We start from the raw sequence: 19942 nt of genomic DNA, 5'->3' as shown, positions 1-19942 counted from the left end.
ATCTTCGCTGCTTCTAACTGTACAGCTCAGGGGCACCAAGCACATTCACACTGTTGTCACCACCATCCGTCTCCAGAAGTTTTCCATCTTGCAAAACTGAAACTCTGTACCCGTTAACTAATGACTCTCCATACCCGTCCTCTCAGCCCCCTGGGAACACCGTTCTGCTTTCTGTCTCTGTGGATTTGACAACTCTGGGAACCTCATATAAGTAGAACCATACAGTATTTGTCCTTTTGTGACTGGCTTATTTCACTCAGCACAATGTCGTCAGGGTTCATCCATGTTATAGCGTGTGTCAGAATTTCACTCTTACTTGAGGCTGAATAATATTTCATTGTATGGATACAACACATTTTGTTCATCCATTCATCTGTCGATGGATACTTGGGTTGCTTCCACATTTTGAATATTGTGCATAATGCTGCTATGAACATTGCTTTTAAAATGGTATACTCTTGGGGCACTTGGGTGGCTCAGTTGGTTGAGCGCCTGACTCTTGGTTTCCGTTCAGGTCATGATCTCAGGGTCGTGGGATCAAGCCCCGCGTCGGGCTCCCTGCTCAGTGAGGAGTCAGCTTGTCCCCTCCCTCTGCTCCTCCCCCCACTCAGGCTCTCTCTCTCGCTCTCAAAATAAATAAATAAAATCTTAAAAAAATTAATATGGTATACTCTTGTAGACATTAATTTGCTTCTGTGAACCTCTATTTCCCCAGAAATGGTACTAGTAATGCTAATCTTATCAGCTGTGTGGATTAAGGAAAGCATTTGAGATGAGGTCCCTAACACGAGGGCTGGCACATACCCAACCGCCTCATAAATGATCTCTGTCCCCCCTCCTTTACCCCCACTGCCCCGTCCTATCCCGCTCATGTATCCTGATGGCACAGAACAAGAACTGAGAACTGAAACTACAAAGCTAGGTTCTAACACAGCTAATGAAGCCATGAGGTGGGAGGTGCGGAGGCCTGGGGCGGGTGCTGGATAGACATTCTCTGCATCATTCATGTCCCTTTGGGTAGTAAGTCCCCCATCGGGTACGTGCGAGGACATGGCAGGTACCAGGGCTTCTCGAAGGTTCACAACTGACTTGGGTGCTATGCATCCAACCGCAATGTCCCATCGTTCCCCAGGAGAGACAATGTTTAGGTTTGTGTTATGGGGCTCTGCGCCGGAGGTGGGAACACTGGGCAGAGAAGTGGGCTCTAGGATGGGCTGAGACAGGCACAGTTTGGCTAAACGTGAGGGAGACTTTGTGAAACCCAGAATTGCGCCTGACCAGGGAAGACGTGTCCAAGGAGAGAAGGGAGGGGGATGCTGGGCGGTGGAGACAGGACTCCTGATGGGTCGGGTGGCTCACACACACTCTCTCTCACACACACACACACACGCACACACACAATTTCTCATGACAAAGAAAAGCAGAGACTTGGTACCCACGCATCTTTCATTGGGAGGTTTCCTAAAATGGGAAGAGAAACAGGAGAAACCTCGTGGAGGAAGCAGGAGGGTAGAAACAACCCACTGGGGCTTCAGATCCCCTCATGACACTTTTTTGTCCCCTCTGCACAAACAACAAAAAGGGAGAAGCGATGTGCTCAGCCACCTACCCCTTCTGGCCGATCTGGGTGACCCGGAGGTTCTCGCCATATTTGTTCTTGATCCACTTGATGCCTTGTAGCTGTGGGTCAACCATGAGGGGCCAGCGCTCACAGCTGAGGAGGATGGTGGCATTCTCCATGGACATGCGGTCCGCGGGGAGGCCCTGGTTCTGCCAGGCTGCCACGTCGGCATCATCCGTCAGCATCCTCAGGGGATCCAGGGTGGGGGTGACGGGGATGGGGACCTGATGAGGCAGAAGCAGGACACAGGCTCAGAGCAGAAGTGGGCTTCCTCAGCTGGGGGGACAGGGGGGACGCCCAGGAGCTCCCGAAGTTGGCACAACTCCTTCAAAAGCATGATCAAAATCCCCCCCAGAAGAGTGCTCTTCTGGCTTCGTGATTATTTCCAGAAGCAGGTTTTCTTCAAGTCCTGAGAGCCTTTTTTTCTCTCGATGGAGGAATAGCAGCAGAGATCTGGCCTCTGTGACCGTTTGTTCTTGGGTATACTCGCCTAAATTGAATTTCTACCATAGATTATGTGTGTATTACCAACAGTCTCCTCCCTGCCCTTACTCGTGTTAATAGGGTCCCTTTCCCCCTGTGTTCTGATTCCCGTGCACGCTTTCCGGAGCAGGTCCCAGGCCTGCTGGGCTTACCCCCTCTTGTGCCAGCCCACATCACCCTTTCCGTCATGCACGGCACTCACCACCTGCTGACAGAGGCCCAGCTTGCAAAGAACCGGAGATGCTCCCTTTTCTCCCAGTCCAGAACACCCCCCACTTCCGGGATCGCCTGCATGACCTCTCCCTGCAGACTCGCTTGTTGGTGCATGCTGGGAAGCCCACCAGCGTACCTCCGGGCCTGAGGATGCCTCCCTGGGACCTGGTTCCCTCTGTGGCCCCCGTGTGTGCCCCAGATCCCTCCTTTTCTTTTTCTGTTGACCTCTCTCAGCTCGTTCAATTCTTCTACAGCTAATATTTTCCACTGGGGACACGCATACATTTTTTTTTAATTGGGGTAAAATTCATGTCACTTAAATGAACGATTTTAGAGTGCATGATTCAATGGCATTTGGTCCTTCACAATGTTGTGCGACCATCAGCTCTATCTGATTCCAAAACAGTGTCCTCAGCCCTAAAGGAACCCCATACCCTTTGGCAGGCCCTCCTCATTCCCCTCTACCCCAGCTCCCAGCAACCACTAATCTACTTTCTATTTACCTCTTCTGGATAGTTCACATAAATGGAGTCATACAGCAGGTAACTTTCTGTGTCTGGCTGCTTTCTCTTAGTAAAATGTTTTCGAGGTTCACACACACACACACGACCCTTTAACCTCTCTGTCCCTCTCTCCTCTGTGGTTTGTCTTCCCCGTCACCTCAGGAAAGCCTGTCCAATCCATCCCCTTTCCCTTAATCTCACTCACTAGGGTGACCGATGGCCAGCACTCTGCCATCAAACAAACCTTGAAAGCAAGATCTGCCTCTGGAGGTTCTTATCCTGGGATCAGCAATGTATTTCAAGTCCATTTTATGCACTAAAAACATTCCTGTGAGAAGAAATCCAGAGGTCTCACCAGAGCGCCAAAGGGGTCACGGCCCAAAAATGCTTAGGAACCCCCCAAAAAGCCAGAAAAATCCCCACTAAGCTGCCCTTGAGCTCCTCACTTTTGTGCACTCAGTTAATAATTGTCCTTTTAATAATTTCCTTTCCCATGGTGTCCAAGATAAATAAAATAGCAGCTTTATTTTTGTTTCTTTCCTAGTGCCGTAAGGGCATGTATGTATGTATGTATTTCCATAATAGTTTTTATATCACTGTTTAACAAATCATCAAGTAAATAAGATTTTGAGAGCTGATCTATGGAACCAACCATCACCAGACAATAAGGGTTTTATGTTCTGAGGATTTGCCTATGCACACATTCTGGAATACAAATCTTCTGTACGTAGTGAACTTTTGGGCTGACTCTTACTGCAGCCGCTTTCTGTGAACCTAACCTCCTCTACTGGACGGTGACCTTCCTGTGGGCATCTGGGTCTTTGAATGGCTTTTGTCCTCCTGTCTGGTGGAGAGGGAGGACATGCGGAACCCTCAGTGGACATTTGTGGATCGAGGATGACGACTGATGGGAAAGTGGACAAGGTTAGGAATTATTCTGACTACAGGCTCCAGCCCTGAACCCCTTTCAGCCAGGGACCAGCATGCCCCCCCAAATCGTCTCAGTAGAAATGGAGGGGTGGGGAGCAAAATCCACCCACTTACACTAGGAGGACAAACTGAGGACACACGACCGAAGTAGGCAGGGCTGTTTGCATAAGGGTGTCTGGGTTCCCATGACCAGGGGCAATGCAGGATCTTGGCCCTACCACGGCTCTGAAGTTTGGCTCCAGAGCAGGGAGACTGGAGGGAACACACAGGGTGCTTTGGCTGTCTCTTGAGTTTTATAGTTCGAAGCAGCCTGGTGGGCAGTGGATCAGAGTGTCCCTGGAGAGCCCAATGGAGAGGAGAGATGCTGTCCTCAGGTGGCCCAGAGGGCAGTGGATGGGAACGTGGATGAGCAGAAGGAAGGACATGGGTGCCAATGTCACATGCAGGTGAATGCTCAGGTGGGAGTGGTGGGGGGAAGTAGGCAAGAAGGAACGAGAAGATGTGGATGGCTAGTGTCCCGTGAGCTCACTGGTAGCCACAGGCTGGTGAGGTCAGGAGAAATTCAGGCTGTACGTACTTCCAGCTGGCTCAGGTAGGGTCTCCAGGTCCCGTCCATGAGGTTCTGCCGGTAGCTCTTCGTAAAGAAGCCGAGGTAGGACACGAAAGCTGTGGCGAGTAAAATGTCTCCACATAACTTGCTCTCCTGGTGTCGGAAGTTCTGCACAGCTTCTGCCCACCTCACGTTCTCAGAGGCAAGTCCTCCCACCTACGAGGGCAGAGACCAGAGAGGAGAGAAGGCTCATCGTCCCACAGGCTCTGCGTAGCGCCACGGACTCAGTCACAGAGAATGCACAGTGCACGTCTGATACCAGAAGACTCGGGACATCACTTCTGTGGCCCTTGTGATCACTGGGGACTTGTACTGGCCAAGCACACACTCAGTAAACACACCTATTCTGTGCTGTGCATCATGTGGGCTGCAGATGGATTATAGGCTTTGAGCGCAGGCTTCTGGGCTCTGCCCTTGATAGGCATGAAGACAAATACCACCCACCTCCAAGGGCTGGGGAGAAAATTAAATGTGATCATGTACGTTCACCACCTAGCGCAGTGCCTGGGCTGCAGAACCTATTATGTGTTCTCCCCCTTCTCCTCGCCAAGTGCTGGGAATCAGAAAACAAATAAAATCACTTCCAGGCGCTATAAATAATTCACAGTGGGTGGGCAGATAGACACGGTAATTAAGACACAGAGTTAGAGGTACGGGAACATGTGCGTGCACAAAGTACCAAGATGGTGGAACACGTCCTGATTGTGTCTGCCCCACTTTGGTATGGCACACCTCTCCGTGGGGACCCCCCTCCGGGGAGGAGAGGCCTCCTTTCTTTGGATATGGCAGAGCTGAGCCTGTGTTATGACTGACCCCTCGTCCTTCCTTGAAAGATGGCATCGTAGAATGTCACAGCTGGATGGGCCAACCCAGTCATTCCCATGCCTGTTTTTAGATGACAACAGATAAAGACCAGAATGTTTAAGTATCGCACCAGGACCTCTAGGTGGGTCGAGACGGGGTTGGATTCAGAGCCTGTACACCCTGCCTGCCTTCCAAGGGGACCAATTCAGAAAATGCTTCACCCAGGCAAAGAAGGCTCTGCTAAGGTCTGCAAACCAAACAGAAAATGGGATGGAAGACAGGCCAGCTAAGAGGTCTGGAATGCTTCTTGCCTCTTTGCAGAAGAGCTGTCTCTAGACCGAATTGTTCAGTTCAAATGATCATCTCAACGCAATGCAAGAGCAGGTCCAACCAACAAGTACACAGACACACTCCTGTGGAAGAGCCTTTCTTCACCAAAGCACGGCTCAGTTCCATCATTATTGTGACTCCTTTCTCCTTCAACGAGAAAAAGCTGGCTTCATTTTAGAAACACATAGTGGCTGGAATAAAAGTAAAAAGATGTCGACTCCACCTCCCATCACTGGAGACAAAAGTGCTGTAAAGGCTCTCTGTGGAAGAGACATCATGCCCAGCGGACACTGCTTTGCAGGATCTTAGCTGATTTAGGACAAGAAATACAAGCCACTTTCACATTCAAAAAGGCTATGAATTCTTTGACACTCCCTTCAACAAGAATTGGCACCTGGGGTGCCGGGGTGGTTCATTCGGTTAAGCATCCCACTCTTGGTTTTGGCTCAGGTCATGATCTCAGGGTTGTCGGATCAAGCCCTGAGTCAGGCTCCATGCTCAGCGGGGAGTCTGCCTGGGATTTTCTCCCTCCCCCCTCTCCCTCTCTTCCTGTGCTCTCGTTCTCTTTCTAAAATAATTAAATAAAATTAAAAAAGAGTTGCTGCCTATGCTCCTCCTCCCTGAACCTGCGACTGCTTTGGCCAATAGTATGAGGTAGAAGGGATACTGTGTTTGGCTTTTGGTCCCAGGCCTTAAGAGACTGGAAACTTCTACTTCTTCTTAGAACCCTTGTGCTTGGAGCCCTGAGTCCCCATGTAAAATGTCTAAGTACAGAGGCCTGAGACTACATGGGGGAAGCTCTGCCCTTCTTGTAGCTCCTGCCGAGGTGCGTGGGACAAACCAGCCGGCCACTCGGTGGCCCCAGTAGGCACCACCTAGAGCTGAGAACCTACCATTTGAAACCTGCCCAAATTCCTGACCCACAAACTTGTAAGAGACAACGAAATAGTGGTTGTGTTCTATCACTAAGTTCCAGGGTAGTTTGTTAGCAGACAGCCATCAGACAAACACCCTGCTGTGACCCTCAGATTTCCTCTCTTAGGGAGGCCAGGCTGCGTGTGTATGTGTATGTTTGTGCACGCATGTGTGAGTGCCCCCACGCGTATGGGCAAGGTCACGCTCACAGATGCTCAGGGTCAAGAGGTGTCATTCCTTGAAGCGGGGGAAATTGGAGGGGGAGACGAACCATGAGAGAGGATGGACTCTGAAAAACAAACCAAGGGTTCTAGAGGGGAGGGGGGTGGGAGGTTGGGTTAGCCTGGTGGTGGGTATTGAGGAGGGCACATTCTGCATGGAGCACTGGGTGTTATGCACAAACAATGAATCATGGAACACTTCATCTAAAACTAATGATGTAATGTATGGGGATTAATATAAGAATAAAAAAAAAAAAAAAAGAGGTGTCATTCTTCTCTGCTTCTCTCTCAGTCCCTAATCCTGGTCACACCTTTATCATCAAACATTACACAGTTAAGAGCTGCAGAGCTTTCCTACCGAGTGGCTAGCTTTGTCTTGTAAGGCTTCCTCTGGCCGAGGTGCATATATGCACGTAAGCATGTCGCGTCTCACCCCGCTGTCTGATAGATCAAGGGCTCCCATCCTCCCAAACTTCTCTGTAGGAAAACTCTCTTGACCAGACCAGGGTGTGCATTCACACTTCTCAGGACTCAGTCCCTGCAACCCAGCGCATTTTAATATCTGCTCCCCGCCCCCCGCACACATCCTATTACATTTTAATATTTCCCCCCAAGTCAAAGCGGCGCTAAGCTGTGCTCATCTATTTTGTACCTCGGCGGCACTTGACAAGCTCAGCTAATATAATTACAGCTCAGGCTGCTGAGGCTCACACTCACCAGGCGATTTGCAAGGGAGATGGTGCCTGTGGTCACTTCAGCTTCTTGCTGACATTTGAGTTTATCTGCCGTTGCTTTCTCAAACTTGGCTGTGAGTTTGGCCAGGTTTTCATTAAGGTGCTGTTTAGGAAGGAACACAAGGTCTATCAGTAATTCCAGCCTAAGTCATCACCTCCAGTGGGGCTGAGATAGAGTCACGTGTAGGTGGTTTTTAAGGGAGGCACCCCCCCAGGACAGGAGAGCTGTAAGGGACTGGAGAAGGCAGGGCAGAGAAGGAAAGGTAGGCAAATTAGGGGTGATCTCAGGTGGAGTCCTGGGGGAAGCCCAGGTCGGTCCTGACCCAAGTGAGAGGGCTGAGCTTTTTTCTACCTTGGTCCTTGGTGTGGGGCTAAGAGGGGTGATGGACATGGGGGTGGGGGGAGCATAAATTCTGTCTCTCCTTGTAGTGGAGAAAAAAGGGTTGTAGAAGCCTGCCAAAAAAAACCACCAGTGCGCTATTAAAAGCAAAAGTGCACCAAAGCCTCGGGTGGCCTGAAAATGATCATTAGGATGCCAGGGGTCCTGGGAGGGATGCATGCTGTGTCTCCCACTGGAGGTCTAGGGTTTGGGATTGGGCCGTGTGTAGCCTAAGTCCTCTCCTTGCTTTCAGGTCCTAGGAGGACAGGTAACTTTTGCTTAACCTCACCTATTCTGTCCAATTCTCCTGAAGTAGAGGAGGATTTTGTAAGAGGATATGGTTTTGATGTTTTCTAAATTCATCAAGAGTTTAGAATTGAAGTACGTAGCTTGTGTTGCCCTCAGAATACATATTTGCATACACGAAGATGTAGGGACACATGGTAGATACCTCTAAGTATGTCTCACGTCTATGCAGTAACTGGGATTTGGGCTGCTTTGCTGGCCATTACCACGTCCCAAGAGAAACAAATCAAGGGCCAAGTTTATACAGCCAAGCAGTTTGAAAAGCAGGTGGTGAGCCATCGATTGACAATGCCAGACTGGCCACACTCATTTACTTTCTCTTCTTCCCAAGACTTCTCTAAAATAGTTTTAAAAAAAACATCATAAATCCTTAACACTGAGCAACTGTTGAGGGTCACTGGAGAGTGAGGGTTTCCAATCGATTTATGTTAGCCTGGACTCACAGAGGAATGGAAACTGCCAGAGGAGGGCACAGGAAGCTGCAACACAGTGCGGGCCTCAATTCACCAAAGGGGGCATGCAATGGGGATTTGGAAATGTCAGGTGGGATGGAGGGGGGTTTCTGAAAGTAAGAGGGTTCACTGGAAGCTGACTGATCCTCTACCCCCATCTCTACCCACAGGCTCAGCGTCCAATGTCACCAGGCGTTCGTGTCACCAGCAGGAGATTCAATAGTGGCAGAGAGAAGACATCACATTCTGGCATCGAGGATGCATCCGACATAACTCAACTGATCCTGAAAACAAATTCTGCCTCTCAGTCAGCTCTGCCCTTGCTTGCAGAGCTATAATCAGCTTTTGAACACTACTCTTTTATTTTTATTTATTTATTTATTTATTTATTTTAAAGATTTTATTTATTTATTTGACAGAGAGAGAGACAACGAGAGAGAGAACACAAGCAGGGGGAGTGGGAGAGGGAGAAGCAGGCTTCCCGCTGAGCAGGGAGCCCGATGCGGGGCTCGATCCCAGGACCGTGGGATCATGACCTGAGCCGAAGGCAGACGCTTAACGACTGAGCCACCCAGGTGCCCCAACACTACTCTTTTAAACATGAAAGGACAAGAAGCCATTTAATGAAGCCTAGATTATCGCTTCTCAGCCTTTTGGCTAAGATCAAGTGTAGTATCTGTTCTTATCAGTTTAATGAAGCCTTGATTAAGGTAAACAAGAGGGGGAAAAACACCTGAGAAAAGAGATAACATTCGTCACAAGAGCACAGTAAAGCATAAAATCCTTTATGAATAGTTTCCTAGGAAAATTCAAGATGTTTCATCCATAAAACAAGAAGAGAATGCTAGCAAAAGGAGCAGAGGGAAAAAAAAAACTGTTGCAGACATTATTTTCTTGTTAATGTAAAAAAATAATAAATTCAAGGGAAGGGTTAAAAGATGAATTTGAGGAAATCTAGAAAGTATAAGAAAATACAAAGTGACTGAGGAAACAAAGGACTCATCAGAAGGTCCAACATCCAACAAACATGCATTCTAGAAAATAAGATAAAAAAGTAAACAGAAGGGAGATTACCAAAGAAATAATACAAAATAATTTTCCAGAGTCAAAGAAAATAAGTCTCCACATGCTGAGTACAATGAATCTAAAAAATGGCAGCTAAGCACACCAGTGCAAAGTTTCCGAAACCAAGAATAAAGAAAAAGGGGTGCCTGGGTAGCTTGATTGGTTAAGCATCTGACTCTTCATATTGGTTCAGGTCATGATTTCATGGTCATAAGATCGAACCCCATGTGGGCTTTACACTGGGCATGGAGCCTGGGATTCTCTTTCTCTCTCTCCCTCTGCCCCTTCCTCCACTCGTGCTCTCTCAAGAAAAAAAATAAAGAAAAAAAATGTAAAGACGTTCAGAAAGGTGGAAACAGTGCATTGACAAAGGAATGGGACCCTGACTGCTCATCCGACTTCTCACTAAAGAAAAGGGTAAGGCATTCAGTGTTCTAAGGGGGATAAAAAAAACTAGCATCAGAATTCAGTACTCAGCAAAACTGCCTGGTCAGTTTAAAAGTCAAATAAAGGTATTTCCAGACCAGAACTATTCAGAAAATTTACCTCTTACTTAACATTTCTGAGAAAGTTACTTAAGAGTGAGCACCAGCAAGCAAGAGAAAAAATCAAGGAAAGAGAAGTCAAGAGCTCCAGAAGTCACTGGAACCAACCCAAGAAAGCAGTGAATGTGTTTCCTCTCCAACACTGATTGGAACTCTGAGTCTGGGACAAGAGTGAAAGGTCTTTTTTTTTTTTTTTTTCTTTTTAAAGATTTATTTATTTGACAAAGAGAGACACAGTGAGAGAGGGAACACAAACAGGGGGAGTGGGAGAGGGAGAAGAGACTCTCCACGGAGCAGGGAGCCCGATGCGGGGCTCGATCCCAGGAACCCGGGATCATGACCTGAGCCAAAGGCAGACGCTTAACGACTGAGCCACCCAGGCGCCCCAAGAGTGAAAGGTCTTGAGGGCAAAAATGGAAGTGGTAGGATACTGGATTGCATGGAGAGTTGAAGGGTAATTGAGGCCATGCAAAAGGATCTAATGGCAGAGAAAGAAAACACAAAGGCAAGTGGAAACTCCATGGGGAGGGGGAAAATTATATAAAAAAAAAAGGAAATGAAAAAAAAAAGGAAATGAATTAAAAATAGAATTGTTTTAAACAAGAAGCAGAATCAGACCTATAGAGAATAAACTGATGGTGGCCAGAGGGGAGGAGGAAGTGAGGGTGGGCAAAGTGGGTGAAGGGGAGTGGGAGGTCCAGGCTTCCAGTTACAGAATGAATAAATCATGGGGATGAAAGGCACAGCATAGGGAATATACAGTCAATGATATTGTGGTAGTGCTATGTGGTGACAGGTGGAAGCTATGCTTGTGGTGAGCAGAGCAGAACATAGAAACCTGTCACATCACTATGTTGTACACCTGAAACTCATACAACATTGTGTGTCAACTATCCAAGAATAAAAAGAATTATTTTCTTCATCTCCTTTTTGGATTGTTCAATGCTTACGTATAGAAATAGTGATTTTTGTATGTTTATTGTATATCCTTCACGTTTTCAGAATTTATTAGCCCAAATAGCATTTTGTGGATTGTTACTAATAAATAATAAATAATTTCTATAAAAAAAAGGAAACATAATTCTAATGGACCAGTTAGATCTGCTATGAACAACATAGGAAGGTTCATAGAATGCAAAGGGAATTTACTGATTTTTCAGCTTTCCCAGTCAGTCAGTGAACAGAGCACGGGACACTTAACTTTGGTTGCAGAACAGAACGGAGACATTTTGCGTCTTGGTGACTCAAAAGCAAAAGTAACAATCAGTAATGGTAAGAGAAGGTGGGAGGTGGGAGGTGGGAGGTGGGAGGTTGGGGGAAGAGCTGAAGGAACAGGTAATAATTTTATCTTGAAAACAGAAGGTTCCAAGGAAGCCGCCTCTATATGCCAGGACAAGAAATACAGGTTAGGTCAACTAAAACTAGTTGTCATGATGGTATCGAGAAGACACACGGATAAACATCTTAGAGCCTCGTCTGGCAGAGTGCCACCCTGCCTGCCTAAAGTATATCAAGAAACAGGGATGCCGGCACAGTGTAGAGATGGGAGCTTGACATTCAGATGAGCTGGGGCCAGGAAGACGATGGAAGCTGGTCAGGGGAGTCTGGCATTGAAAAACATAGGCATTGGTGGGAACCTGGGACAGACCTGGGTTGGATGGGAAGGGGCTACTCAACTCTAGGATTGGTTCATGATATTGGGGAATCTGAAGACCTTAGGACCGGCCAGAAATCAGATTTTTACGAAAGTCTCCTGTTGATTTAAATACTGGCGGTTAACGAAATCGTTGACAAAAACTGGGTGAGTGTGGGCCAAAGGAAACGCGTAGAAGCTACGAGTATGAAGGCTCTGAGTAGCTCGACCAGTCCTCTGAGGCAGACACAAGCACGCAAAGGGCGGAAGACTGTGGTTTCTCATTAGATGCCTTTTGCTGATATTTTGCTTACTTGTCAGTATGTGCTCCATGAACATGCCTTACTTGTTTTTATTGCCATTCTTTTTATAAATTGTTACATTAATATATGCTCATTATAGAAAAAAGGAAAATACCTTATATGCAAAACCCATCCAAAATATAACACCTAGATAAAAGTGCCACTATCCATGTTTTTATGTATTTGATAATCTGTCTGGATATATGCTTCTTAAAAAAAGAAATTTTATCTTGGATATAATATTCTTTACTTGGAATTATCCTAAAATCCTAAAAATAAGGCTTGGGGACCGGAGGAGGCTGGCAATGTGCTCAGGGTCACAGAGGGAAAAATTTCCTTGCCCGGGGTGGGTCTCAAGTTAGGGGTGGGTATCAGGCCTCTGTTGTTAGTGTGGGAAGTGTCCAAACTCTTGGGATGCTGATAGGCATGTGGATGAGCAAAGGATGGAGAGGAGGTTGTTAAAAGCAAGAATACATTAAAAAAAAAATATTTTGGCAGAAAAGAAGTGTCTTCCTAAGGTAGCCAAGTCTTTGAAAGATATGCTTATTGCTTTCACAGGTTGAGTGGGCCCATCATGTGAATGTTGGCTAGTGAATAGGTATAAACATTTTGAAAACATTCCCTTTGCACCAAATGTTCCTTTAGTTAAAATAACTTGAGTATAAAAAAAAATCTTTGAAAATGCAGTTCTTAAAACATTTTTCTGGGAGAGACTGCGGAATACAAAAATTATCAGGAGGCTTTTGCCCTTCAAAATCAGCCACAGGGGTGTTCGGGTGTTCTGCCCTGGGTGTTCTTTTTAGAGGGCCATTGTTAAGGTGATTATCACCTGTTTTAAGTAGACTGGCCCCTGAACATCTGGATTTATAAAGCCAACATACTGAGAGATTAGCTGCTTTGCCCAAGTTTTTCTTGAGAGAGAGAGATCGGTGGCAAGGTTCTTTGAATTAGCGCCCTCAGCCACAGAATTTAACCTAGCAGTCAATACACCCGGGTCATATGGAGCTTACTTCTCACCATCTGTAAAGCCCTTTTTACCATCACGACCGATCTGCCGCAAGGCTCTTGCTTGCCTGGAATGCGTGTGCAGAAAGGAAAGATCCAGGAAGTGTTCTGGACTGCACTTGATCACAGGAGTGACCGATCACCAGAGCTAACACGTGTCTCGGGAGAAGGAGGGAGAGCAGAGGTAGGGAAGCGATGGTCGTGGTGACCGTGGCAGTAGCCTCAGCCCCACGTGGCTCTGTGTGCCCTCGTCTTCTCCTTGTCACTATGATCTCAATAAGAGAGAGGTTACTGTGTCCATTTTACTTCAGGAAACTGAAGTGTGGGCATTTTAAAGACCTTTCTAAAGGTCATACATCTGTAAATGGTACAGCTTGGATTGGATTTTCAGCTGCTCTCCTGTCCTGAGGGATTCAGATTTCTAGCTTTGGTTGTATCCATTTTAAGGGCAAAGGGGGAATCTCTCTCAAACAGGTGTAAATCCACAATCGCCCCGCCCCCCCGTCTGGAGAGAGGCAGATCTACTCCAAGTATCACCAAGAGGTTAATAAAAGCTAGTGACCCTCGCCATTTTACATTTATGGTCAAGGGACCGCCCCCCAAACCACAATGTACTACTTGCTTCTAAAAGCTTCCATAGAACAGCGCAGATCACATAAGACCAACGGTCTGCTGGATTTGTCTCACGTGGACTGTAGAGTATTTGAGAAAGAGCAAGAGGTGCCTCAATTGAAAAGTCAGGAGCTTTGGCATCCCACTTTGGTTTCCCTGCCTCTTTTTCAAAATCGGGACACTTGGGCGCTGGGACATGGGGACACATGTGGTTGGCACCAGAGGCTGCCCCGCGGGCTGGGGTGGCTGGGGTGGCTCCGGCCTCACTTACAGCGATTTTGGCTTTTATGGCTGCCAGGTTCTCCTGGGCGGCGGTGAGGTCTGCGGTGGCCCTGCTCAACGCCTGGCGCTTGGGTTCCACGTCGCAGAAGACCTCGTAGAACCGCACGATGTTGATGACCCAGGAGCAGAGACCTGCGGCCGCGTATGACTTGGTGGCCACGAACTCGGGGCGGAACTCTGGGTCCTGCAGGTATGGCCTGATGGCCTTGAGGCAGCTCTCAGGAATGTTCTCCTTGTCGAAGTTGATGAGGGAGTCCAGGAAACCGTCCACTTTGGCCATGGTGACCTTGGCGGCCTTCCAGCTCCGGTCCTTGGGCACCCGGCCCCCGGGGGCCGTGAGGGTCATCACCGCCGCGCTGACGTTGCTGACAGCTGGAGGCGGGGCCCCAAACGACTTCAGCTCGGTCAGGTTGGTCTGCGGAGAGAGCACAAGGTGGTTAGGGAAAAGCGGAGGGCTTTCTTTGTCCTCGGCTGCTCGTGGACTTGGGCTCCAGGGCGATCATTCTGAAAGGGCTGCTTTGAAGCTTGCGGAGCCCTCGGAAGTTTAAATGTCATGACTCATCCAAAGGAAACCAAAGCTACTCCCCAGTGGCTTCAGACTCCCCCCCCACCGCCCCGAATGGCTAACCGAGATTCAGCTCTGTTTGTTCAGTTCTTTAAGGCCACTCACAGCCCATTAGAAACACACAATTATTTCACATTCAACAGAAAAATAGAAGGATGCGAATATACTCTGAAATAGACAGCATGCTATGAATAAAAGATAAGGTTATTATAAATTAATTTCCCATCTTGGATTGAAGAGACTAGCCCTGTAACCCAACAAATTTTGTTTTTCTTTAATTAAACTGCTTTGTTCCATGAGCTTATTCTAACTACACTTGACTGTCCTGATAGCAAAGTGACAGTTTCCGCCAGGAAATAATTCAGACCGAAAGCCGGGCACAGTCACTGCCCGTGCTTAAATGTGGGGTCGTCCTCTGCTCCAAGCATCACTTGCACCAGAAAGATACAGCCGACCGGCCTTGGCAAGTCACTTCAACTCTCCAGGTCTCTGTATTTCCATCTATAAATTGGAAGCAGGGGGATGCACTCATCTGTGAGTGAAGCTGTGTCTTAAATGCGTGTGACGTTGATTTAAGGTCTGTCATGACCATCCGTGAGAAGCCTATGGTCTGAAAAGCTCTTGTTTTGGGGGGCTGATTTTGGAAGTGGGGGAAAAGTCTTGATTTCAAAGATTATGGGCCCTATGCCAAAGTAATTTCCAGCCCAAGAGGGCCTGGAAATCTACAAATGGCGGGGGTGGGGTGGGTGGGGGTGGGGTGGGATTACTTCTTGCACCTAATGAAAGCACGTGGGAAGATGCTCTTTGCTTCTGAAACTATTTTCACATTTGGTCATGAAAACTCATCAGAGGCGGGGATGCGAGGACAATGTATGTGCGGGGGGAGGGGGCAGAGACAGAAACAAAACCCCATGATTTTAAACCAGTTTAAGTTCAGCATGCTCAATGTCCTGAATTAAGAAAATATAAAAACGTATAGAGATGAAATGGAATCCTACAACGCAGGTATGTCGCTGTTAATATTTCCATGTAATTCCTTCCAGTCTTTTTTGTATTTAGTCTCTCTCCGTAAATTACTCACAGCCTTTCTGGTAGTAGTGACAGAAGACCCAGCTCAAGTACAAGGGGTACTTTTTCGCTCAAGTATCTGAGGGCAGTGAGCCGGGAGCTGGCTGTAAGGACGAGTGGATCTGTGTTTTGAGCGGGAGCTGGCTGTAAGGACGAGTGGATCTGTGTTTTGAGCGTCTATGGGCTCTCTGGATCTTCTCTTGTTTCTGCCTCTGAGCCGGGAGCTGGCTGTAAGGACGAGTGGATCTGTGTTTTGAGCACCTGTGGGCTCTCTGGATCTTCTCTTGTTTCTGCTTCCGAGCCGGGAGCTGGCTGTAAGGACGAGTGGATCTGTGTTTTGAGCATCTATGGGCTCTCTGGATCTTCTCGTTTCTGCTTCTCCTTGCGCATGCTTGTTTCGAATAGCAGTTTCCTCGTGATGCAAGGCGTACGACCTACCCCTCTGCCCTCAGCTTGTGCCATTGTCTCTGTCTGTTCCTGAGCTCTAGCCACGGTCACCTCCTTCCAGCGCATTGATTGCAAGCTCGTCCCCACCTCAGGACCCCTGCCTGGGACACTTCTTGCTAAGCTATTTGCATGGCTCATCCCTTCTCATTCATCAAGATCTAAATTCAGAATTCAGACGTTGCCCTCTCAGAAAGACTTTCTCATCAGCTTCCCCTTCTCATCATTTTCTATCAGCACCCTGATGATCTGCAGAGAACTCGGGGCCATCAGAAATGATCACCAACTTTTTCCTTATTGAATTTCCATATCCTCACCTGAAACAGGGACCTCATCAGTCTTGTTAAAACCACTGTCACCCCCGTGCCTAGAACAGAAACCGGCATGCAGCAGGTGTTCATCAACATGGGTGTCCAACAATCACCTGGAATGAATGGGGGTCGGCAGCTAAAGGTCACAGCCACCACTTTGCAACCAGAAGGGGAGGAGACTTTTTCTCCAGTGCAAGTGGAAATAAAAATGTCCTGGGAGGGGGCGCCTGGGTGGCTCTGTCGGTTAAGTGGCCGACCCTTGGTTGCAGCTCAGGTCATGATCTCAGGGTCCTGGGACTGAACCCTGTGTCAGGCTCCTTGCTCAGTGGGGAGGCCGCTTGAGATTCTCTCTCTCCCTCTCCCTTTGCCCCTCCCCACCCCCCGCTTGCATGCTCTAAATCAATCAATCAATCAATCAATCAATCTTTAAAAAATTGTCCTGGGAAATTATCTTGCTTAGTTAGGTGGGGCTCCTGTCGCCAGTCACAGCAGGGCAGGCCGATATGGTTCTCCTAAGAGGAACACAGGATGGAAGAAACAGTTCTCAGAAGGTAGACGGGAATTTGAGCGAGCCAACAGCAGGCGTCCTTGGTTTCTGCACCCCACTCCTGCCATCAGGCTCTTGCTCTCCCTGTTGCCTGATGCATTCGCTCTTCTCCAAGTTTTTACTCCAATTTCTCCTTCTCTGTAGAGTGGGGTCGGGAGGGTGGTAGAGGTGGGGCAGGAGAGCCGGTCAGGATCAGCGCTCCAGGGAGGATCCAGAGCCACAGGAGACGGTTTGATATCATTCTAACGTCCAAGGGGAAGCCCCTGGAGGGTTTTGGGCAAGGAGTGAAATGATGTGGTTTTGCTCTGAGATCTTTTTGCGGCTGGTCCCACTGTGGCAGGGCAGGCTACACAGTTGTTCAGGGAGGAGACTGAGCCAGCCTGGGGCCGGGACTCTCAACAGCAGAGATGGTGGCAGGTGACCGGGTTTGGGACATATGTTGGAGCTAGCGTAGGCAGAAGTTTTAAAAAGAGGCATGAGACACAGACCTGTACCCCTGAAACAAATAATACATTATACGTTAATAAAAAATTAAAAAAAAAAAGAGACATGGGAGAATGTCACTTGTATTCTTCTCAAACAGAATTTGATGTCAAACATTCAATTTCTGGAAACCTTTCCACAAATTAACCACATGGATAATGCTTTGTGGGACATTCTTCACATAGATCTCCGTGAAAAGCTTAGATTAGCTCTTTGGGAGTGGATTTGCTGAGTCAAAGGGCAGGGCACATATTTGGTGTTCTTTGTATACACTATCAGCTTCCCCAGAAATTCCAATTCCAGCTCTCAGTGTTGGAGAAAGTTTACGTTTGCTCCCACTCAGCATTGGTCACATTAAAAAGAAAATTTGTTTTTTCAATTTGACAGGCTGAAAATGGGATAATATTGGTTTCATTCATATATGTGCATATATGTGCATATACATATTTACTAGTGATCTATTTTTTTTTCATGTTTTTAAGCAATTTGAGTTTCTTGTTTTGTGAATTGGGTATTGACCTTTGCCTACGTTTCTACTGGGCTGTTATCTTTTTATTTTTGATTACTGTATTAGTCAGCGTTCCTGCAGGCCAAAAAGATGATATAACATCCTGGCTAATTTAAGGGGAACTCTTTATAAAGAGAGAGTGCCTTACCCTGGGCTGGTAGCAGTTGGGCTGGGTGGGGCTGGGGTGGCTCTGTTTCCACCCCTGGAAACCATGGTTGGAAGAACTGAGCCAGAGAGAAGAGAGGGAAGGAGAAGAAGAGTGAGAGAGAAGGTAAGAGAGAGAGAGAAGGAGGGAAAGGGAGGCAGGGAGGGAGGGACAGAGTGGGAGGGGAGAGGGAGGGAGGGGGAGGGAGGGCAAGGGAAAGTGTCTGAGGTCACCCAAGCCAGCCTCCCAGGTCATGGAGAAAATAGAATGGGGAAGGGCCAGGGGAGACAAATGGTGGATTTCCAGCCCAGTTTATAAGAGTTCTTACATACTAAGGGTATTAACTCCTTTCTTTTTAAATTAAAAAATCTTGTTTATAATATTCTGTGGTATATAAAATTTAGTTTTTATGGAGCCAAATTTAATAATCCTTTTCCAGACGATACCATGATACCATCCTTTGTTTTTCTGTTCAGAAGGGTCTTTCACATATATTAAAATCGATCTGAACTTGTGATTTTTTTTTTAGTTCTTTCATAATTTTATTTCTTATTGCTAACTGTTTTATAAGGTAACGTTGTCCTTTTATTAAAAGAATGTTTATTGGGGCGCCTGGGTGGCTCAGTTGGTTAAGCGACTGCCTTCGGCTCAGGTCATGATCCTGGAGTCCCGGGATCGAGTCCCACATCGGGCTCCCTGCTCGGCGGGGAGTCTGCTTCTCCCTCTGACCCTCCTCCCTCTCATGCTCTCTCTAACTCATTCTCTCTCTCAAATAAATAAATAAAATCTTTAAAAAAAAAAAAGAATGTTTATTATGAAATATTTAGCAAAGGTAAAGGTGAAAGCAGGAATCACTCATAATTTTCCTACCCAGAGATAAATGTTACATATATCCCTCTGTGTCATATATATACACACGTCATATGTATTCACAACTACATATCATAAACACATTCCTGTATGTCATACACACACGTGTATACAAACATATGTGTCACATGCACACATATGTGCAACACATATATACACGTCAGACACGTGTCATACATGCCACCGATACACGTCATGTACACAGGTTGTATGTATGCACACCTCATGTCACACTACACACATGTACATAATTCACATATATGTCATCACATAAACACACATCACATGTACACATATCCATCATGTTTACACACACGTACCCCTACCCGTCACACATATACACGTCATATACACACACATAGATGACATAGAGACTAAAAGACACAGAGAAGAAAGACAATGAGTATATACATGAAGAGGAATATACAGGGGAACAAATATCTACCTGGCTCATTCGTGTACATACACATGGACATATACACACAAATACACACATATCAATCACTGTTTATACTACTTTTTGAATCTGATTTTCACTGAAAATTATATCTGAAGTTTTCAGGGTCGTTGTTTTTGTAAGACATGATTTTAAATAAAGTATGCAGTTTTCTCTCATTTAGATGAGCCGCAATTTACTTCACCAACTCCATATTGCTGGACATTTAGGTTATTAAATCTTTAACAGCTGCTTAAATGATATGAACTTAAAGACATTAGACACAAGTAAACCAAAAATCAAACTGGAGGTAATTGAGATTTACATTTAACTTTTAAATTATTTGAGAAGTAGCAGACATCCTTGTAATACTGAATCTTCCCATACACAGACTTGGTATATTATTTGTCTATTCATATCTTATTTTATGTTCTTCAACAAAGATGTGCAGTTTTCTTCACATTGTTTCAACAAATTTATATTCGCTTATTTGTATCTTGTGCTTTGATTGCTCTTTTCAAATATCGTATTTTCCAACTGGCTCCTGTTGATATTAAGAAAGCTATACATTTTTGTAAATTATTTTGTGATGGGCCCCTAACTCTTCCCTATTATTATTT

The 19942-nt window shown here is 46.6% G+C and overlaps 1 protein-coding gene and 1 pseudogene across 1 annotated transcript in view; one reads left to right on the top strand and one right to left on the bottom strand.

Annotated features, from left to right (window-relative positions):
• Positions 1 to 19942, bottom strand: part of DNAH9 (dynein axonemal heavy chain 9) — a 339619-nt gene that overhangs the window by 90333 nt on the left and 229344 nt on the right. The window contains exons 50-53 of the mRNA XM_034989621.1: positions 13935 to 14360; positions 7348 to 7467; positions 4328 to 4516; positions 1610 to 1845 (exon numbers count right to left, since the gene is read on the bottom strand). Of these exons, the coding sequence (XP_034845512.1) occupies positions 1610 to 1845; positions 4328 to 4516; positions 7348 to 7467; positions 13935 to 14360 (971 nt within the window). The remainder of the gene's footprint in view (positions 1 to 1609; positions 1846 to 4327; positions 4517 to 7347; positions 7468 to 13934; positions 14361 to 19942) is intronic.
• Positions 9139 to 9288, top strand: LOC118000197 (annotated as a pseudogene).

The sequence above is a fragment of the Mirounga leonina genome, unplaced genomic scaffold, assembly GCF_011800145.1.
Source record: "Mirounga leonina isolate KUSES-001 unplaced genomic scaffold, KU_Mleo_1.0 Mir_488, whole genome shotgun sequence".
Classification (NCBI taxonomy): Eukaryota; Metazoa; Chordata; class Mammalia; order Carnivora; family Phocidae; genus Mirounga; species Mirounga leonina.
Note: the sequence above shows the minus strand (reverse complement) of the source record. Positions and strands in the feature narration are given on the sequence as shown.